Source organism: Rana temporaria, chromosome 2 (assembly GCF_905171775.1).
Source record: "Rana temporaria chromosome 2, aRanTem1.1, whole genome shotgun sequence".
NCBI classification, from domain to species: Eukaryota; Metazoa; Chordata; class Amphibia; order Anura; family Ranidae; genus Rana; species Rana temporaria.
The window spans coordinates 466,367,071-466,388,721 of NC_053490.1; the positions used below are offsets into that span (position 1 = coordinate 466,367,071).

At 40.3% G+C, this 21,651-nt stretch overlaps 1 protein-coding gene across 1 annotated transcript in view; it reads right to left on the bottom strand.

The window, feature by feature from the left end:
* The window catches only part of MOSPD2 (motile sperm domain containing 2), a 166,337-nt gene that overhangs the window by 35,799 nt on the left and 108,887 nt on the right, over nucleotides 1-21,651 (bottom strand). Inside the window, exons 10-12 of the mRNA XM_040338677.1 lie at nucleotides 4,001-4,113; nucleotides 3,533-3,629; nucleotides 80-176 (exon numbers count right to left, since the gene is read on the bottom strand). Coding sequence (XP_040194611.1) covers nucleotides 80-176; nucleotides 3,533-3,629; nucleotides 4,001-4,113 — 307 coding nt within the window. The remainder of the gene's footprint in view (nucleotides 1-79; nucleotides 177-3,532; nucleotides 3,630-4,000; nucleotides 4,114-21,651) is intronic.

Below are 21,651 nucleotides of genomic sequence, written 5' to 3' on the forward strand. Positions count from 1 at the left end.
AATGTCATAATTAATGTTTTATTGTTTCTGTTCTTCCCCTTTACAAAACAGTCAGGACACTATTGTGTAGATCAATTACCTGCATGAAGGGAAACCACAATATCCACAGTGGATCCGGGCTCACAGCTGCTATTACTGGGTTTCACTCTGTATTTGTCTGGTGCAGTTGTCCTCACCTAAAAGCAATGCAAGTATTAAATTCCACAGGTATTATTCCAGATAAACATGGATACAAATACAAAAATATTGTTGGAGACAAAAGGAGTTCCCCTTATGATGGAGTTTACAATCTCTTAAGAAGAAATGGACACAAAGATTTATAAACAATCTCCAACCCACTGTAAACAGATGTTAGAAGACACCAGAAAAATCTGTATATATATTTTTTTACTTATAAACAAGAAGGTAATATTGTAATATGGAAGGAGGATGAAAATTGGATGGAATGTATAGATTGTGTGATTAGCAGAAAACTGTGAAAATCTGATTCCTTGAGGTTATCTAGTATCTTGGCGATACATGCTCCTTTGTGTTTTTATGGAAGGCTTAAAACGTTTAAACTTTTTAAGCCACAAAGTATACGTAAAGTCTGATTTCTTAAACATTTTGTATAGATGACGGAAAGGGAAGGGTAAGACCATTTGTCAAATTTTTTGTTTGCCATGATCCCAGTATGGAGGTTTAGAAGTTTATGTAGTAAAGTAGTATATAGTGTCCAGTAGATAATTGTTATTTAGGTATTAGTATGATGATGTAAGTTATGTTCCAGCAGCAACCCAAGTTCTCCAGAGAGTGCAATTTGTTTGACTTCCAACACAGAACAAAGTCCAAAGTCCACAGATGATACAAATCCACAGAGTAAATATGACAACGAATAGTAGTTTTAGAGTCCCATCTTTTCCTAGACCTGTGCCTTCATATCCATAGAGAATATGTTCAGAGAGTCTCCTAGATCAATTCTAGACCTGTGCCTTCATATTCATAGAGAATATTCTGAGAATGACTAGACTGACCTCCAGAATTATATTGCCTATCCACTGAATGGCTGAGCAATGTGATTGGCCATCTTTGATCCACATTGTGTCTCTCAGAGTGACAGATAACGACCCCTAACCTGGAGACGGCTGCAGTCTTGACATGCCCTAATTTGCATTCTTGCATAATAACATCAACAAGCACATCAGAGTCTCTATCTGTACCCTTTGATATGCGTAGTAAATCTTGTTTGGCCACTAACCCCTTTGGTCAACAAACACCCTTTGATGTGTAATCTTGAATGCCTGTATGGAACACATATATATTGTGCCAAACATATAACACAATATATAAAATAGCTACACATATATATTAATATTACAACAGTTTATCCTTCAATATTTGCTAGGCATACATTTTAAACACCAAACCTCGCTGCCATGTATTTTTTTCTGTGGTATTTAGGCGCCTTTCTCTATTCCAAATTTTGATGTATCCACAAGGAAACTTCAACCTTGTCACATTGTAGGGTTTATTTTGTTGACAATGGGGAAGTGTGTTTTTAAAGAAGGCTTATGATATTAAAACCTGTAAGAAAAACCAAACTATCTGCCTTAAGCATAAATTTTAGCATACATTGCAAAGTAAATACCTTTTCCTCTTATTTTTGTAAAGGGTCACATGAATGCAAAGCTCCGTCACCTCTGTTTAATGTGCGGCTGGTAGAAGAGAACTCGCTCTTGCTCACTCTGACAATTCCTACAGCAGCAGGACTATAGTGGGCGACTTCACTGCTCTAAGGAATTCAGCCCAGTTGCCTGCCTACCCAATGCAGAGAGGAACCACAGTTTTGTGGTCCCTTATAGAAATACAAGTGAAAAAGGAATTTAACCACTCGGCTTTGTGCGGTGATATCTGAATGATGCCTGCAGCTACAGGCATCATTCAGATATCACCGTCTTCAGCCGCCGATTCTCTGCACGATAAGAGCGATCAAAGCGGCAGTTCCGCCGATTGATCGTTCTTATAGGCAGCGGGAGGGGACATCCCCCCTCCCGCCGCCATCTGGTGCTTCTCCGGGCTCTCCCGTGCCATCGGGGCCCGGAGAGCGAATCCGCCGGCGCTAGCTGGGAAAGCATAGAGATGACTGGTGACCAGATGGTGACCAGTCATCTCTATGACCGTTGGAGGTCTGGGCGCAACGTTATGACGTCACACCCGGTACCCGGAAGTAAACAAAGTCGCAATTGCGGCTGTCGGCATTAGATCGGTGAATTTTTTTCACAATCTAATGCTTGTAAGCCTGGAGGAGAGATGTGGGGTCTTATTGACCCCACATCTCTCCATAAAGAGGACCTGTCACAGTGATTCCTATTACAAGGGATGTTTACATTCCTTGTAATAGGAATAAAAGTGATAAAAAAAAAAAAATGTAAAAAAAAGTGTAAAAATAAAAAAATGAAGTAAAATAAAAATAAAATAACATTTTTTTTTTTTTTAACGCCCCTGTCCCCGGTAGCTCGCGCTTAGAAGAGAACACGCATGCAAGTCCCGTCCACATATGTATGCTGTTCAAACCCCACATGTGAGGTATCGTCGCGTGCGTTAGAGCGTGTGCAACAGTTCTAGCACTAGACCTCCTCTGTTACTCGAAAATAGTAACCTGTAATAAAATTCAAAGCCTCGCCTATGGAGATTTTTAAGTACCGAAGTTTGGCGCCATTCCATGAGTGTTCGCAATTTTAAAGCGTGACATATTAGGTATCTATTTACTCGGCGTAACATCATCTTTCACATTATACAAAAAAATTGGGCTAACTTTACTGTTTTGTTATTTTTTAATTCATGAAACCGTTTTTGTTCCACAAAAAAGGCGTTTGAAAAATTATTACGCAAATACTGTGCGAGAAAAAAAGTTGCAATGACCGCCATTTTATTCCCTATGTTGTCTGCTAAAAAAAAAAATCTAGAATGTTTGGGGGTTCTGACTAATTTTCTAGCAAAAAAATTTGATTTTTACATGGAGAGAAGTGCCAAAATAGGCCCGGTTGTCAAGATGTATAAAGACAATGAGAATCAATGGGGTGACAGCATTTAAAAGTAGGGGCTTGGGATAGCATAAACATATAATTTAAGTAGTTTTCTCTATGTCCTTTTCATGATTTACTCTGATGTATCCCTAAATCTCTTCCCAGTTTTTCAAAATGTTTACTTCACCTTGCTGCACTGTCTATAAGAATTAATGGTCATGCACAAAAATAGTGCGGAAAACACAATTAGTGGGTACGAATGCAGCCAAGAAAGTTGCCATAGGACATAAAATAATGTCCACTGAAATTACAGTAACCCGGTATGAACTGCAAGTTGAACTTTATCACCGCTCACATCATCCAAAAGAAAGATTCAGCAATGGAAAGTCTTAGGCTAGCCATAGACTGTTCGAATCTCGGCCGGTTCAGCAGGGACCGGACAAGATTTGAATCATGTATGGGCAGGCTATATATATTTATATTAACAGATGTACAAAGTAATAGCATCTTTTTTTTTTTTTTTTTACCTTAAAAGCCACTGTATTTTTGGTCACATTATTAAGAACAATAGTACATTTTCTTTCTCCGCCTTCCTTGGTTCCAAAATGCAATTCTTCTGCAGGACTAACAAATAAACAACTCATTAATGTGATGTTTATAGAAAAAAAAAACTTTTTTTTTTTTAATGAGAAATGACAGATGTTGCATAATAGTTTAATATTACAGAACTTTCCTTTTTGCAAGGACAAAAAAATAAATTAAAACAGTGTGAATCCTTTGGGAGTTTTACTTGAGAGGGAAACAGATGAAAACATCAACAGCAAGATGTGGCTTTGGTGCACAAAGGAGTCACATCAGCAAAAGCCAGAAAACACTTTTTTGAAGACTGAACAAGCTTGATGTCAGCAGTTTAAGAAACTTGTTTCGCAGTCCCCAAAGACCGAATTTTAGGAGAGTAAACGTTAAAATCTCTAAGCTCTGATCTTCTGTCATACCTAATGTGTAGTAAAGGTCCCTTAAAAATCGTTGACGTCTTCCTGTTGTTTTTCAGCTTTGAGTCAGTCTTTTCACTATCCTCGTGTTTGAAAAGATCTTCAGTGCAGTTCATCTGCAATAGAGAAGATGACGCAAAGTTTAATACAATCACAAAGCACTATGATCAAAGTAAAATTGTGCATTATTATTAAAATGTTATAAGGTTTCATAGGAACGAAGGATATTTTGTAGTTAATTTGACATTAACACAGTATTCATGTTCTAACAGCCAATTAAGATTAACCAACCACATTTTTTAGGAGCCCCACAGAACAAAGCAGTTTCTTTGGGCTGTAGATGCAAGGATAAAAAAATAGCTTTTTCTTCATGTACCCTACAGAGGATGTTTTGACGAAATTTTAGAAAAGCAAATACAGCAAATACTGGAATTATGAATGGATGCCATCAGGCCAAGTCAGCCACCAGGTTTTGTTTCTCTCAAGGTCTCTGTTAGTAACCTCTGCACACTTCAGTTCCCAGGTCCATTCACCTGATGCAGCCATTAGAAGTAGAAGTTGATCACAATTCTAACATTTCTATATACTCAATTTAACCTAAAGAGAAAGTACGGGGTTGAGAGGTTTAGTTAGTGAAAAGTTAATTTTGTGACTAGGTCATTGATGACTAATGTTCAGGTTATTTTGGTCGTTAATCTGCCTATAAGGCCTCATTCTTGTTCTCTCCAGGCAGTTGTAACAGTTTTACCACTAATCCAAAGAAGAAAATTGGGCTGTATGCACACCATTGCAAGAATTATTCCCATTGCATGAACAGTTGTGGTTCAGTGGGGTGTGCTTTTAAAAGGTTAAAACAGCTGCTGAGGATACAATATATAGAGGTTGATTTACCAAAGGCAAATAGTCTGTGCACTACAAGTGTACTGCAAGTGCAGTTGTGCTATATCTGAAAGCTCTGAAATTAGGGAAAGCTCTGATTTCAATCATGTTCAAGCAAAAGTGCACATACTATTTGCTGTTAGTAAATCAACCCCATTGTCTTCCAGCCAACCTTAAAAAAAAAAAAAAAAGAGGGCAGTAAGGGCTGTGTAGACGCACTTGAACTAAAAATGGACCTACCTCGTTTAAATTGTTTTGGGGCATACCGTATAATGCTTATATAATGTCTTAACTTACATAGTGATCACATTACTGTGAACTGCTTTGGTTCCCGATTGTCAGTGAGCATAATCTTTTACAAAATCAAGATGCCTATTGATTCCGCCACTTACTTGGTCTTCCCATCTCCTAATGTATCTTAAACTAAAACTCTCACTTTCATTACAGCCAAAGAAGCCATATTGACTTCCAATTTATCTGCAGGTGCTGCAGTGATCAGTTATGACCAAAGCCATTACATGGCTTCGACAATTGGGTTGGAAACACAAGCAAATGCAACAGTTATCATTCATGGCATGTCTTGAATTTAAAGATTTTTTGGAAACTGTTAACGTTTAATGTGTCTTTAACCACTTAAGGACCGCTGCACGACGATATACGTCGGCAGGATGGCACGGCTGGGCACATCAATGTATATATACGTTGATCTTTAAGCCCAGCCGTGGGGTCGCGGCGCGCTCCCACGACCCGGTCCAAAGCTCCGTGACCGTGGGACCCGATCGCCGATGGAGTCCCGCAATCGGTCCCCGGAGCTGAAGAACGGGGAGAGCTGTATGTAAACACAGCTTCCCCGTTATTCACTGTGGCGGCGTCATCGATCGTGTGATCCCTTTTATAGGGGGACACAATCGATGACGTCACACCTACAGCCACACCCCCCTACAGTTGTAAACACACCTCAGGTCACACAGAACCCCATCAGCGCCCCCTGTGGTTAACTCCCAAACTGCAACTGTCATTTCCACAGTAAACAATGCATTTTAAATGCATTTTTTGCTGTGAAAATGACAATGGTCCAAAAAATGTGTCAAAATTGTCCGAAGTGTCCGCCATAATGTCGCAGTCACGAAAAAAATCGCTGATCGCCGCCATTAGTAGTAAAAAAAAAAAAGAAGAATAAAAATGCAATAAAACTATCCCCTATTTTGTAAACGCTATAAATTTTGCACAAACCAACCGATAAACACTTATTGTGATTTTTTTTACCAAAAATAGATAGAAGAATACGTATCGGCCTAAACTGAGGAAAAAAAACTTTTCTTATATATTTTTGGGGGATATTTATTATAGCAAAAAGAAAAACATTTTGAATTTTTTTCAAAATTGTCGCTCTATTTTTGTTTATAGCGCAAAAAATAAAAACCGCAGAGGTGATCAAATACCACCAAAAGAAAGCTCTATTTGTGGGAAAAAAAGGACGCCAATTTTGTTTGGGAGCCACGTCGCACGACCGCGCAATTGTCAGTTAAAGCGACGCAGTGCCGATTTGCAAAAAGGGGCCTGGTCCTTTAGCTGCATTTTGGTCCGGGGCTTAAGTGGTTAAAATTCCAGAAAGTTACTGTTGCAAAATGCTTTAAAATTGCCCAAAGTTTGTATAGTGCATGGATGAAGCCTGTGCACTATTACAACCTTCCAGCAACCTGCATCCTAACAACCAATGACATAATTGGTTGATGAGGAGGATGGCAGGCACCTGCACAGCATCCTTGTTTGCCTCTCCCTCAGCAATGGGGTGAGGGAGAAGAGAAACATTGGAATACTAGCCAGTGCCAGTGTTTGTTTTAGAAGAATAAATCACTTCTAATGTTGGGTGTTCTAGGTGCGTGCATGTTGTTGCGTTATGTAAAACTTTTTGTTTTTTTCCATTTTAGAATGGGGTGCCTCGAGAGTGTCCATGAAGACTCATGAGATGCAAGACATAATTTTTGCCTAGGCCAGAAACCACAAAGAAAAACATAATATACCATTCTATCTATTTATTAATGACAGAAGCATAAGGATTAAAAATAGTTAATGTTGAATTCCCAAACTTTAAAAAAAAAAAAAAAGGCAGTGTTCCCTGATAAGATGAGCCACACAGGCAGGGTGGTACAAGGTTACTTGCAAATTTTATCAAGATAAAAAGGCACTTGCAGCAGGCTTCGGCTTAAAGGGTCACTAAAGGAATTTTTTTTTTTAGCTAAATAGCTTCCTTTACCTTACTGCAGTCCTGGTTTCATGTGCTCATTGTTCGTTTTTGCTTTCATGTTTCTGTAAATCCTCTCTGTTCTGGACACTTCCTGGTTGCCTGTTTCCTGATAACCACAGTACTGGGAGATTTCTCACGGTGGTCACTAATCAAGGAGCTGTGTGTAAAACGAAACTGGATTGGTGCTGAGGAGTTTTAGACAAAGTATCACTGCTCTCTATTGGCTGACTGCCCTCTAGTGGCTCTCTGTACATCAGAGAACCAGCAAACAACAGCAAAAACGAAACTACACTGCAGGCACATTATATGATTGTTTTTTTTATCTATTTTTAATCATTTTTAAAAGGAATCAGTTAACTATTATGTCTCTATGCCCTGTAAACAGTCATTTCAGCTAAAAAAACTTTTTCCTTTAGTGACCCTTTAACTCATAATCATGATGTGCAAATGCCTTTCATCTTAACAAACCATCAGAATTCACAAGCTACCTTCTGGGAACATTACTTCGGTTTGCAAAATGTCTACCATATGCAGAGCTGAAATCTTCATCATAGTTTAACTAGTGTGTCACTGGGATTGAAATTGAGATATTTCAGATTTAACAGGCTGCATGTTTTTGTTTTTGCATTAGAATGGTGGCAATTCATTTTTATTTTATTTTTTAATGCAAGTTGGCAAAGGCAATTTCATATTACAAACCCTAAAGGTTTATTTTAAGAGCACTTTATTCCGTTTTTTGTAAACTGTAATGATGACGAAGAGAGTGAGGAAATTGGGTTAGGTTTTTATTGCCAATGCAGTAATATAAAAACAAAAATTACACATTTTTAATTGTATTGTTGGTTGACATTCAAGAGTCCCTGGTACAAAAAAAAAAAGGCTGCTGTAATCTTTTCTAGGTTTTCCAGCCTCTTCCGTAAAGCTGGGTACACAATACAGTTTGTACTGACAGCTCCTGTACGGACACATTACAAAAAAATGTCAGCTCTGGTACAAAAAACTGACAGCTCCGGTCGGAGCCGCTGTACTAATCATGCAAGGTTAGTCCAGCGATCTCCTTTGCTGAGATGTTCTGACACGGGGACGACCCCCCGCCAGAACACTTCGATCAGCGCTCTCTAACAGCCAGCTTCTGTTCGACAGACACACAGGCAGAATGTCGGCTGTTTTTTTTCTTGAACCGCAAATGTCTCCTGACATTCTGCCTGTGTGTACGGGGCTTAAGCATTAAAAAGAAACTCCTCAGTACAGCAGAGAGATTGTGTGGCTTTAAGAGGAGTTACAAGATTGTTTGCGGATACAAGTAATATGTAGTCAGTTTTTCTTCCCATTCAAGCTGTAGACTATGGAAGGCCTGGATGCATGCCCTAAATGGTAAATCATGGTTTTAACTGGTCCTAGCCTATTTGAAAGATCTTTATGTGGGGAAACATGAATGCAAAATATAAGCCTGTTCTACGTGCTAGTATTTTCCATCAGAAAAACAGTGGCAGGTAAAAATTCTGTTCCCTCTCCAACCCCCCTCTTCTTATTAATAGCACACCCAACTTATTTAAATCTTGCAGTTGGAAAAGTTCCCACTGTTCAATGTATTTAAAGTTTTTCAAACAAAATGACCACAAACACTTGGGAGAAGGTCCCATAGAACCCCAAGGGTAGCAACTGTACGGGAACAACTAGAAAAAGTTCTGAAATTATTTATCTTGGTGTCATTTTTTTACATCACAGAAACCTAACATTTTAACAAGGGTGTGTAGACTTTTTATATCTAATGTATATAAACCAACCCCCAGGGGACACAGGTATAGTGCAAGGCAAGTGTGCACGTGGGAAGACGTGAGGTGGGGTTACGTGCCATGTGGGGTGGGGTTACGTGCCACATGGGGTGGCTAGGTTAGCAAAGTGGGACAAAAAAGAAAGTGTACTTGGTCTTTAAAAGAGGTGAATTTAACCCCAAGTGTATGTTCTGCAATTGTTAGGACAATTACAAAAAAACAGAAGCTAAACAACAAACCCATGCTGTTATGTGGTCATTTATAAGAAGTTTATTTTTTAAAGCAACTAATGTATGTTCCTGAGTTTAGCCAGGTATCAGACTGGGAGAGGGAGAAGCAGACAGTTATCTGTGCTGCGGTGCACATGTGCTAAACAAGAAAAATGCAAAAGGGTGGAGAGAGCAGGGTTGTCAATTGTCTTTATTTTCAAAAACAGCTTGTAAAAAAAACCCAGTCTTTTAAAGACCATAAACGGATGAAACGGTCGGTGAAAATTTGGCAGCTGGTCGTGTGCAGAAAAACATATGTAATTGAAAAGTTTTTTCTAAATGATTTGTTCTGAGGTTTCTGTGTCTGTGAGATTATCACTTGTGGTACAGTAATTAGTACCTTTTTGGTACAATGACCACGGCATAGAGGTGCAGAATATACAGTGCCTAGGCTCAGGTTCTATTTAATCATACCAAGCTACGCCACTCCCACTGCTAGATACAACCTGACAATGACCACTGTTTGTTACGGTGCACCACAGATCTGGGTTTTCTTCTACATCCCAGCATGCCCCCAGGTTTTCCATAATCCCAGTTATGCTCATATTTTGTTACAGTTTTGACTTTACTTGGTACAGGTAGTGTCAATATTTATAATATAAATTATCAATCCTCTTATAGGTTTAAGAGTTTCTAATAAGAGAGTTTGTCAGATTAACTTCTTCTGGATCACCCCATGTACATTTACTGCAGCAGGGCATTCCTTCAGTGCAAAATTACGCACCTGTACGCAATTTCGTCTGCCGAGTCTGGGGTGCACGCACCTGCGTCGCTGGCGACACCCGCTCCCGCTGTGACTGGACACAGCAGGAGCCAATCAGTGGGTCCGGTGGACCCGATGTTTGCTGGGACACGCCAATCGTTCCTGAGGCAGATAGAACGGCGGTCTGCCTACGTAAGCAAGGCAAATCGCCATTCTGTCAAAGGGGAAGATGGAGATCTTGTGTCTTCCTGGATCTCTCTCTTCCCCCAGTCAAAGCACCCCCCTACAGTGAGCAAGCCCTCCCAGGGAGCACATTTAACCCTTTGATCATTAGTACAGTGACAGTACATTTTGTTTTTAGCACTGATCACTGTATTGGTGTCTCTGGTCCCCAAAAACTGTCAATTAGTGTCAGATTTGTCCGTCACAATGTCGCAGTCCTGCTATAAATCGCTGATCACCACCATTACTAGTAAAAAAAAAAAAAAATTCCATAAATGTTTTCCATAGTTTGTAGACACTATAACTTTTGCGCAAAACCAATCAATATACGATTATTGTGATATTTTTTTTTTACCAAAGACATGTAGCAGAAAACACATTGACCTAAATTCATGAAGAAATTCAGTTTTATTAAAAGAAATGTTATGGAATGTGTTTTATAGCAGAAAAGTAAAAATTGTTGGTCTTTTATTGTTTATAGCGTAAAAAATTAAAACAGCAGAGGTGATCAAATATCTTTCGATCTATTTGTGGGAACAAAAGGGACACATTTTATTTGGGTACAGCATCGCACGATTGCGCAATTGTCAGTTGAAGTAACGCAGTGCCGTATCGCAAAAAATGGCCTGGTCATGAAGGGGGGGGGGGGGGGTTAAACCTTCCGGAGCTGAAGAGGTGTAAATGTCAGTAAATTTTTCATGTTTCATCAGTAAACAAGTGGTGGGGAACAGTGAGGAACAATGTCACTTGCCCCGTGCAGTCCTGGCTGTGCTGTCTGGCAGGAGTATGCAAATCTTATTAAAAAATTAAACAGTATTACAAAGGTAAAACAGCTGGATTTCATCTGTGGTTTTAGGCAACTCTCTGAAGTTTAGCTTTAAGCCCTGGTTCACACTGAGCTGCGGGAATGAAGCCATGCAAGTTCAGCAGAGTTCTTGCATGATTTCACTCCCGCATGTCAGTCTTGATTTCAGCAAAATCGCACCCCAAATGCAGTGTTGCACCGATTAGGACGTGCCATTGCTGGCAATTGCAGCCGTTTTACATGTCAAATTGTGCCAATGTGAACCAGAGATAAATAATGCCGCGTACACACGCTCGGAATTTCCAACAACAAATGTTCGATGGGAGCTTGTTGTTGGAAATTCCGACCATGTGTAGGCTCCATCGGACATTTGCTGTCGGAATTTCCGACAACAAAAATTTGAGAGCTAGTTCTCAAATTTTCCGACAACAAAATGCGTTCTAGTACATTTCGAGCGTGTAGACAATTCAGACGCACAAAATTCCACGCATGCTCTGAATCAAGTACGAGACGGAAGCGCTCTGGTAAAACTAGCGTTCGTAATGGAGATAGCACATTCGTCACGCTGCAAATATTTTCATCTTTTAACGCAGCGCATTCTCTTCTTCTTTATGATGCTAGAATAATGAAGTTGTTTTGCTGCTGATATTCACACAGATACAAACCCACAAGCACAAACTGAAGAGGAGTAACGGACTGAAAAGCACGAAGGCTGAAAAGCACGAATCGTCTCTCACCAAACTTATACGAAAACAAGATTAGCAGAAGGAGCCCAAAGGGTGGCGTGCTTGGTATTGAACTTCCTTTAAAATAGTGCCATTGTACGTGACCGCTTTCTTGGCGATCGTAATTTCCGACAACATTTGTACGACCGCGTGTATGCAAGACAAGTTTGAGCCAACATACATCGGGAAAAAAAATCCACGGTTTTGTTGTCGGAATGTCTGAACGTGTGTACGCGGCATTAAAGGTATCTAAATGCACATCATTGCCTCAGCACATAGCAAGATTATTTTATTGTCATATTCTTGTAATCATCCTATCTCAATGCAGCTTTTACCCTAAACTACTGTTAAAATGTCAAAACCATTATAGGTACAAAAATATAGAAAGATACAGTGATTGTAACATAAATGTCCAGTGACACTGAATTAAAATCATTCAAAGAGCGATTATATCTGGCCGTTTCATCATTGGCTCAAAGAAGCAGAAAGAATCTTCACTCTGTAATAAAAGAAATAGACGTAAAAATTTTAAATAAAACATACAATGGCAATTGCTAAAACTGGAGCAAGAAAAATCTTAAACAGCCAAGCATAGTAACCAGCTTCGGAACTTGATCAGTTGATACTAAAGTGTATTTTTTTTTTTTCTTTAAACATATAACAAATGTTATACTTACCTCCTCTGTGCAGTTGGTTTTGCATAGAGCAGCCCAGATCCTCCTCTTCTCGGGGCCCTCTTCTGCGTTTCTGGCCCCTCCCTTCTGTAGAGTGCCACCACAGCAAGCAGCTTGCAATGGGAGCACCGGAGCCGAGCCGCAGCACTTTGTGTCTATTCAGACATGGAGTTGCGGTTCAGCCCTGCCCCCACTCTCTCCTGATTGGCCAACTGACTTTGATCGACAGCAGGGGGAGTCAAAAGCACTAATGCTGTGTCTCATCCAATCAGGAAAGCCAAGGCACTCATGCGCATTGCTGGATAGAGGAGGGCTGCTGCACACAGAAGGTTTTTTTATCTTAATGTATAGAATGCATTAAGATAAAAAACCTTGTGCCTTATGACTTTAAGTGTCGGTTCACACTATGTGGAGCGGGAACCACATGTAATTTTGTACAGAAATTGCACCGCATTCCTGTTCAAATCACATGCGATTATTCAGCAGTGCCATTTGGGGTACCATCTGATCCCCTCAACATCAGGTGCCGTCTGCAGGAGTCAAGGGACGCAGTCTGACCAATTGACAAGCCTTTTTAAATGCTTGTTCGCGAGTATAAATATTGCTTTTATTAAAATATTTTACCATTGGTAATGCACAAGGTCGGTGTGCCCCCCTCCTTGATTTTTTTTTCCCAGTTTTAAGAATACCCATTGTTCCGAGGAGGGCTGCAAGACTAAAGGCTTTTCCTAAATCTAAAGAGTGGATTACACCACTCGTGTATAGACTAAACACCTAAGCACAGGAGATTATTACTGCAGCTCGATTTGGGCTATTCTGTATTTCAGGGTGTCTACTTAATATACAGTCACACCTGCAGCGGTTCGCATGAATGGGGTGCGATTTTGGATGCAGTGCAGAATCTGTGCAGAATTCGCTGGAAATTCACAGCGCACAAGTGTGAACGGGCACTTAACGAATAGGTTCACCTTTAGCTACATGTTACACCCATATTTGGGGTACTCTCGTAGTCCACAGAATCTTCCTCTTCCACCCATATAACAATATATATATTATACAAGTTGTGCTGGAAGGGATAGAGCTCAACAAGATGGGCATTGTTTTCTTAATAAGGTCAAACTGATGTAAATGTTTGGGTGGATTATGGGTAGGGTTTACTTTTGAACAATTTAAGGAATACACTAATAATGTGCTTCTATTTTAATGATTGTTTAAATTCTTTGTAAACTGCAACAGAATGCAATGATTTACAAATCACATAAATCCATCTATAATTCATAATGGAAAAGAGAAAACATATCAAATGTTTAAACAAAAAAAGGGAAGTTTTGAAACAGATGACATCAACGCACCTCAAAGTTTGGGACAGGGCAACAAAAAGTTGGCAAAATAATTGGTACTAAGCGAGGAGCTGGAAAAACATTTGACAGCCAATTAAGTTAATTGGCAACAGGTCAGTAACACAATTAGGTATACAAAGAGAATCTTAGAGAGTCAGTGTCTCAGATGTAATGATGGGTAGAGGTTCACCTTTTAATTTTTTAAAAGCCAGATCTAAAAATTGTCAAACAAGTTCAGAATGTTCCTTCTACAGTACATAATATCAAAAGATTGCAAGAATTTGGAGGAATCTCTGTGTGGAAAGGACAAGGCCAAAACGCAATATTTGATGCCCTTGATATTGAGACCCTTAGACAGCACTGCATTAAAAACAGGCATGGTTTCTGTGATGGACATCACTGCATGGTCTCAGGAATACTTTCCAAAAATCACTGTCTGAACACAGTCCGTGCTGTCGTCCAAAAATGCAAAGTAAAGCTCTATCATGCAAAGAAGAAGCCTTATCTGAACATGATCCAGAAACACTGCTGTCTTCTCTGGGACAAGGTTCATTTAAAATTGCCTGCTGCAAAGTGGAAAAAACGGTTCTGTTGACAAATGAATCAAAATTGGAGAGGAGAGGAACCTTATGGGACTGTTATCAGCACTCAAAAGCCTGCACCTCTGATGGTATGAGATTAGTGCAGATGAAATGGGCAGGCACCATCAACGCTGAAAAATATAGCCAGATTTTAGAGCAGCATATGCTCCCACTCAGGCAACGTCTTTTTCAGGGAAGGGCGTGCATATTTCAGAAGGACGATGATGAACTGCATACGGCATACATGACGACAGTATGACTTTGTAGTAGAAGAGTCTGAGTGCTTAACTGGCCTGCCTGCAGTTCAGACTTTTCACCAACTGAAAATATTTGGCGCATCATAAAAACGAAAAATATGATAAAACCTCCAAGGACTGTTGAGCAGTTAGAACCTCTATATTAGGCAAGGATAGGACAACATTCCTTTCCCAAAACTCCAGCAACGGGTCTCCTCACTGCCCAGACATTTACAAAGTGTTGTTAAAGCCCAAACTCCAGGTCAAAAATGTTTTCTCCCATGCAGTGGGGCTGCGCCCACACTGCATGAGTAAACTAATTGTTTTGTCTAGGGGTGAGCAGAAAGCGTATACTCATCCTATCCTTCAAAAAACAGCACTCCATCACGGTCCAGCGGAGGACAGTTCCTGTCTATGGAGCCTGCTCTGGGCGTGATGATGTCAAGAACAGTCCAAGGTGCAAGACCACTAAATCACAAGGAAGCAGGAGCCACAGAAACTAGTCTTGTGCTAGGAAGAGTAAGTATATCTCCACTCTGCCCTATAAAAAAAAAACAAGCAAATAACCCATGCATTATGGGCACAGTCCCATTCCACGGGAATATTATTATTTTTTGCCTGGAGTTGGGCTTTAAAAGGAAGAGGAGATTTCTACACTGTGGTAAACATGGCCCTGTCACAACTTTTGTTTAGGATGTGTTGCTGCCATCAATTTTATAATTACCTCATTTGTTCTTAAAATGATACATGTTCGTTTAAACATTTGATATATTCTCTATTGTGAATAAAATGAGAATTGCAAATCACTGCATTCTTTTTTGATTTAGATTTTACACAACATCCCAACTTTTTGGGCTGTATAATGGGTTCAGTCGATTTATTACAAAGCCCTCTCAATCAGCCAGAACGAAACAAAACGCCAACTTCAGAGTATTTGGAAACTACAATGTCACAAGAGCAGAAACGATGCTGCAATTGTTACTGGGGCTCCAAGTAAATCATTCAAGGAGAAAAATGCAATTTAAGACATGAGTAAGCACGACACATTAAATTTTTTAAAAGCCACATCAAAACCAAACTCGAAAATTAGGGTTCCAAATGCAATTAAACTTCTCACTTGTTCACAAAGATCACCAAGCTGAAATACAAGTTCAAACAGAATGGCCAAAACCAGACGTATAGACGAGTTAAACCAGACAATTTATGCTGCCTATCATTTTGTATGTTGGTTGACCCTGAGAAATGGAGAACTACTGTATTTTTTGGTCCATGAGACGCACTTTTCCCCCCCAAAAAACGGGGGAAATGTCTGTGGGTCTTATGGAGCGAATACTGACCAGCAGACCTGCTAATAGGGGGATCGTCTCGGGGACAGAATGATGCCCTATGCATCTCTCTGCCACAGCTAAATCCTGTTTCTCCCCTGCTTTCAGCTGCTATAGGGAGAGAAACAAAAAGGCATTGTTCTTTAATTAACATCGGCATTCACATGTAAATTGTGTGGGCATGGTTATGTAAATTACGATGGCCGCCGCGATTTGTATGCAAATCACGCCCCATCCTCTGCATGCCGCCTACCTAGAAGATGTAAACAGCATACAGGTAAGCATAGGGGGCAAAGAGAAGGTAATCAAAAAGGGAGGCTTGAGGTGCAGAGGTGAGCAGAGGTGGTGTGTAGTCAGGTGAGCAGAGGTGGTGTACAGAGGTGCAGAGTTGAATGGGAAGGAATGGTTGGATTGCAGAGGTTAGCAGAGTAGGGGTCTGGGGGATAGAGGTTAGCAGATGATGAGTTAGAGGGGCAGAGTGGTACTGAGAGGGAGATAAGAATGCAGAGATTAGTAGAGAGATGGGGGGAGGGGTTACTGTAAATACACCTGTTATATGGCTAGTTAGTGTAAATGTCTCAGTTACATTGGTGGTTGATGTAAATACTCCTGTTGTGTTGGGGTCAGTGTAAATATCCCAGTTATATTGGTTGTCAGTGTAGAAATGTTATTCAGTTATAATTTATTAAATATTTTAATCCACCATTTGGTTCAGATTTTTTGATTCACATTTTCCTCCTCTGAAACCTAGGTGCGTTTTACGGTCAGGTACGTCTTATGGAGAGAAAAATACGGTATGTCAAGAGCAACCTTCATAATAAAAGCTATAGATATACGGTAACTGCTTTAAGACTTTACTCAAATATTGTGTTGAAAGAACGTGTGCACTCACTGAGGCATGAAGTTTCTTGAGTTTCAGAAAACTGATGCACATGTGTGTGTGTACTACTGCATGTACTATGTTCTTGGTGAGAAAAATAAAGGAAGAGAGAAAGTCTTGTGACTGTGAATTGTAGAAAGTTTGTAATTTAAAAAGGAGAAGTTCGCCTTTGGGAATGTTACATGTTACATTTTTAAAAGGTGAAACCATGCAACATGTTCCCACTGCTGCAGACTCTCTCCGAACCACCGCCATTAGCGACAGCGAGCTGGGGGTTTTCTCCCCAAACTTCACCCACACGGCTGCATCATTCATTCACAGAGTTCTGTGAATAGAAAAATTACAACTACCATCAGTCTTTGCGGCTGGCGACATGGTTTTCAGCTGAGCGCTCTGGGTAGCTCATTGAAGGCTCCAGTCACTGTGTAACTGCCTACTCTTATGAGAACACAGCTTACACTGACAGTCTGCAGGAGTCCTGCATTGCACCCACAATCTGCTGTAATGCTTTCCAGGCTCCAAGAATAAATGCACATTTTGTTACCTGCAAAAATATATATTTTTTTTAAAGGTGAACTTATCTTTTAACTGATACCCTTTATTGACCAAGTCAAACAATGCAAGCTATAGGGATTCCTTAAATCCTTTGTTGGGCTGTACAGAATTCTGAGAGGCAATGGAATATAACTACAATATGTAAAAAAAAATAGTCCCTTTCAGATGTCCAAAGAACCAATGAAATACAACCATTGTCATCATTAAGTGTGCCACCTTGTTTAGGATCCTTTCTTTTACACTTTTTTATACACCTACGGAAATAGAAATAGCTATACTTTTCAAAAGAACCTATATTCTGCCTAGCAAAATCCATAGACAAAATCAATCTACAGCATGCAGCGACATGTAGGAATTCAATAAAAAAATATGGATTAAAGAATATTTCCATGACAAGCCAGACAACACAGCCAAATTAAAAAAAAACAAGGCTAAAAAAAAAAAAAAAAAAATCTGGACCCCTGAAAGAAACCCAACCCTAAAGTGGGCTGTTTCTAAATTGGTTCCCTAAATCCATAAAGAGGGAAACTCAGGCAGACTGATAATCTCAGGTGTCGCAATCATCAATGAAAAGGTTTCAGGCTGGGTGAAAAATATCCTACAACCTCTAATCTGTAAAAATCCAGCTACATTCAAGACTCAACCAATCTCCTAAACAAACTCGCTGCCTTTGACCCAGTACTTAAAATGTTCTATGAACATCTCAAGAGGACAAACTGGACACATTTATGTGGGCTGCAGTTTCCTCTTGATAGTGGTCTGGTCACACAATCCTATTTGTGTGAAGAGACAGAGCAAGAAAAAGACTGTCTGGAGCCAAATTTTGTATTTTTTGTAGTAAATTCCCTGTCCGGTATTATCAATGAAGGAAACAGTAGCATCTCCTACCCTAAAATGGCTGCTAACAGAAATGTAAAAAATTGTGCTAAGCTATGAAGCAAATATAATTTCCAGCATGGTCTCAAGTAATATATGGAATCTGTGAACATAATATCATCTTTGGGGAATTTTCTATCAGTTTAATAAATCAATCCCTGTAAACGAATACATTATATATTTCTCTTCACTATCCAAAGTGTAAGCGTCAGACCATCCTCACCATACTTCTGCTTTCACTATCTAGTATATGTCAGGTCATAGGTAGTATATTGCTACATCAGCTGAAAGCTTTCTTTTTAGTTGACTGAGAATATATTTTCAGGCTGAGTCATTACCATCACAATTCATCCTCACATGTTGCCCTTGTGACACTTCCCACTGCGCAGTTCCTCTTCTTGCAAACCGTCAGATGCACTGCTGGCATGTTTGATATTCTGTGACTGTAATAACAAAAACTTTTATAAAAAAGGACTCCATAATTCCTAAAGATGAGAAAAGCTAACAAAAATAATTTAAAGCAATTTTCTGTAGACTTACAGTTTGGTCCACTCTTCATTGTCGGTTAACAAGTAAAGATGAAGTAGATAAAGAAGAGATTGAACAGGGCAGTGCAGGGTCAATGTTAGGCGTAGCAGGCTTACACCAGGGAGTAAAGTACGAATGAAACAAAAGCGTAGCTTTCTTTTAAACTCTTTTGCCTTCACCAGCAGTCTTCCTGACCTCTTGACGATTCACTTTCAATATTTCAGTAGCAACTTCACTTTATAAAAAATAACTAGCCTTCCTCGTAGAGGGGGAGAGACAGCATGACGAGATTATCCAAAATCAGACAAAACAGAATAATTTCAAAATGTATTTGCATTAAAAAAAAAAAAACATGTAAATTAAAGAGCAACTCCAGCCAAATGGCTAAATATATATAGATAAGGACATCTTACCTCTAGGTTTATAAATGCACATTCTAATGTAATCAACGCCAACCTAATTTGTTGTTTGTCAACTCAATAAAAAAAAGTTTTCAGATGATTATTCTTGCCGACTCCCAAAATAAAGAAGGGACATAAAAGGTGAACTAAAGTCTGGTTTATATATTTGCTTGGAGCTGTTCTTTAATTACTATTAAACAGTTAGTCCAACAAAGTTGATTGTTATTACTGCATTAGTACACAAAAGAAAAACTTAGACAAGTACTGGATAATAGAAAATGTTATTTAAAATTATAATAAGTTTGCTGCGGAGGTCAAAGGCACAAGAGAAAATCAGATTTTAATAAGAGTAAAAATTGTGCATTAGTGTATCTATTAAATGAAATCCTCAAAAGCAGCGCAGAAAGGTTAATGAGATAATAAAAAGAGATTTTTAATACAGCTTACCTGTAAAATCTTTTTCTTGGAGTACATCACGGGACACAGAGCGGCATTCATTACTATATGGGTTATATGGAGTACCTTCAGGTGTAGACACTGGCAATCTCAAACAGGAAATGCCCCTCCCTATATAACCCCCTCCCATAGGAGGAGTACCTCAGTTTTGTAGCAAGCAGTATGCCTCCCAAAATGGTCCTCAAAAAAGAGGGGTGGGAGCTCTGTGTCCCGTGATGTACTCCAAGAAAAAGATTTTACAGGTAAGCTGTATTAAAAATCTCTTTTTCTTTATCGTACATCACGGGACACAGAGCGGCATTCATTACTATATGGGATGTCCCAAAGCAATGCTTACAATGAGGGGAGGGAGAACATCTCCAAGACAAAAGGATTTAATTTAGAGATATACTCAAATCATAATAAATCCAACTTAGTTGAGAAAAATAATTTTAAATTTTAAATTTAACTCAAAAAAGAGGAGCCCCCGGAATCCGAGGGTCTCAAACTGCAGCCTGCAGCACTGCCTGCCCGAAGGCAGTATCAGTATTCCTTCTTACGTCCAACTTGTAGAATTTTGTAAACGTGTGGACAGAAGACCAGGTTGCCGCCTTGCAAACTTGAGCCATAGAGATCTGGTGGTGTGCTGCCCAGGAGGCGCCCATGGCTCTAGTAGAATGAGCCTTTAATGATACTGGAGGAGGCAACCCTTTCAAGCCGTAGGCCTGAGTGATTAATTGCTTAATCCACCTAGAAATGGTGGACTTTGCAGCTGCCTGCCCCCTCTTGGGCCCATCCGGTAGAATGAACAGCACATCTGTTTTCCGGATCTTCTTTGTAGCTTTAAGATAGGCCTTCATGGCCCTGACAATATCCAAGGTATGCAGCAACCCTTCCTTTCTGGAAGTAGGTTTAGGGAAGAAGGATGGTAATACCAAATCCTGGTTCAAATGAAAACTGGATATGACCTTCGGTAGGAAGGAAGGATGAGGGCGGAGAACGACCCTGTCCTTATGAAAAACAAGATATGGTTCCTTACAGGATAAGGCCGCTAGCTCCGAAACTCTTCTTGCGGAAACTATGGCAACCAAAAATACTAACTTCCTTGTCAGTAGAACCAAAGGAATTTCAGCCAACGGCTCAAACGGTTGTTTCTGTAAACTTGACAGAACAAGATTTAAATCCCACGGACAAAGCGGGGATTTAACTGGAGGTCTAATACGTAAGACCCCTTGAAGGAAGGTCTTAACCAGCGAGTGGGTGGCCAGCGGCCGCTGAAACCACACTGACAGAGCAGAAATCTGTCCTTTGATTGTGCTTAATGCCAATCCTTTATCCACTCCTAGCTGGAGAAAACTTAATACTCTATCGATGGTAAATTTGCGAGAAAAGCCATCGCTTGGACTCACACCAGCCTACATAGGCCTTCCAGACCCTGTAATAAATCACCCTAGAGACCGGTTTCCTGGCTCTGATTAGGGTAGAGACTACTTTGAGACAGACCTCTACCCCTGAGAATCAGGGATTCAGCTTCCAGGCCGTCAAATTTAGATGCCGTAAGGCAGGGTGGAGGATCGGACCTTGCGATAGCAGGTCTGGCCGTAGAGGAAGAGTCCAAGGGTCTCCCACTACCATCTTTAGGATGAGTGAGTACCATGCCCTTCTGGGCCATGCTGGAGCTACCAGGATGACTGGTATGTGTTCCACCCGGATCCTGCGCAGCAGGCGGGGTAGTAACTGGAGCGGGGGAAACGCATAAAGAAGTTTGAACTGATGCCAAGGGCAAACCAACGCATCGGTTCCGCAGGCCATCGGATCCCTTGAGCGGGATATGAACCTGTCTAGTTTCTTGTTGAGTCTCGATGCCATGATATCCACGTCCGGCACTCCCCATCTTTGGCAGAGTGCTTGAAAGACTTGTGGATGCAGAGACCATTCCCCCGGCCATAGAGTCTGGCGGCTTAAGAAGTCCGCCTGAAAGTTGTCCACTCCTGGAATGAATATTGCCGATATGCAGGGCACATGCGCCTCTGCCCATAGGAGAATCAAGCTCACCTCTCTCTGAGCGGCTTGACTCCTGGTTCCCCCTTGGTGATTTATGTATGCCACGGCCGTGGCATTGTCTGATTGAATTCTCACCGGGAACCCCTGCAATTTTGACGTCCAAGCCCTGAGGGCTAGTCGAGCAGCTCTGAGC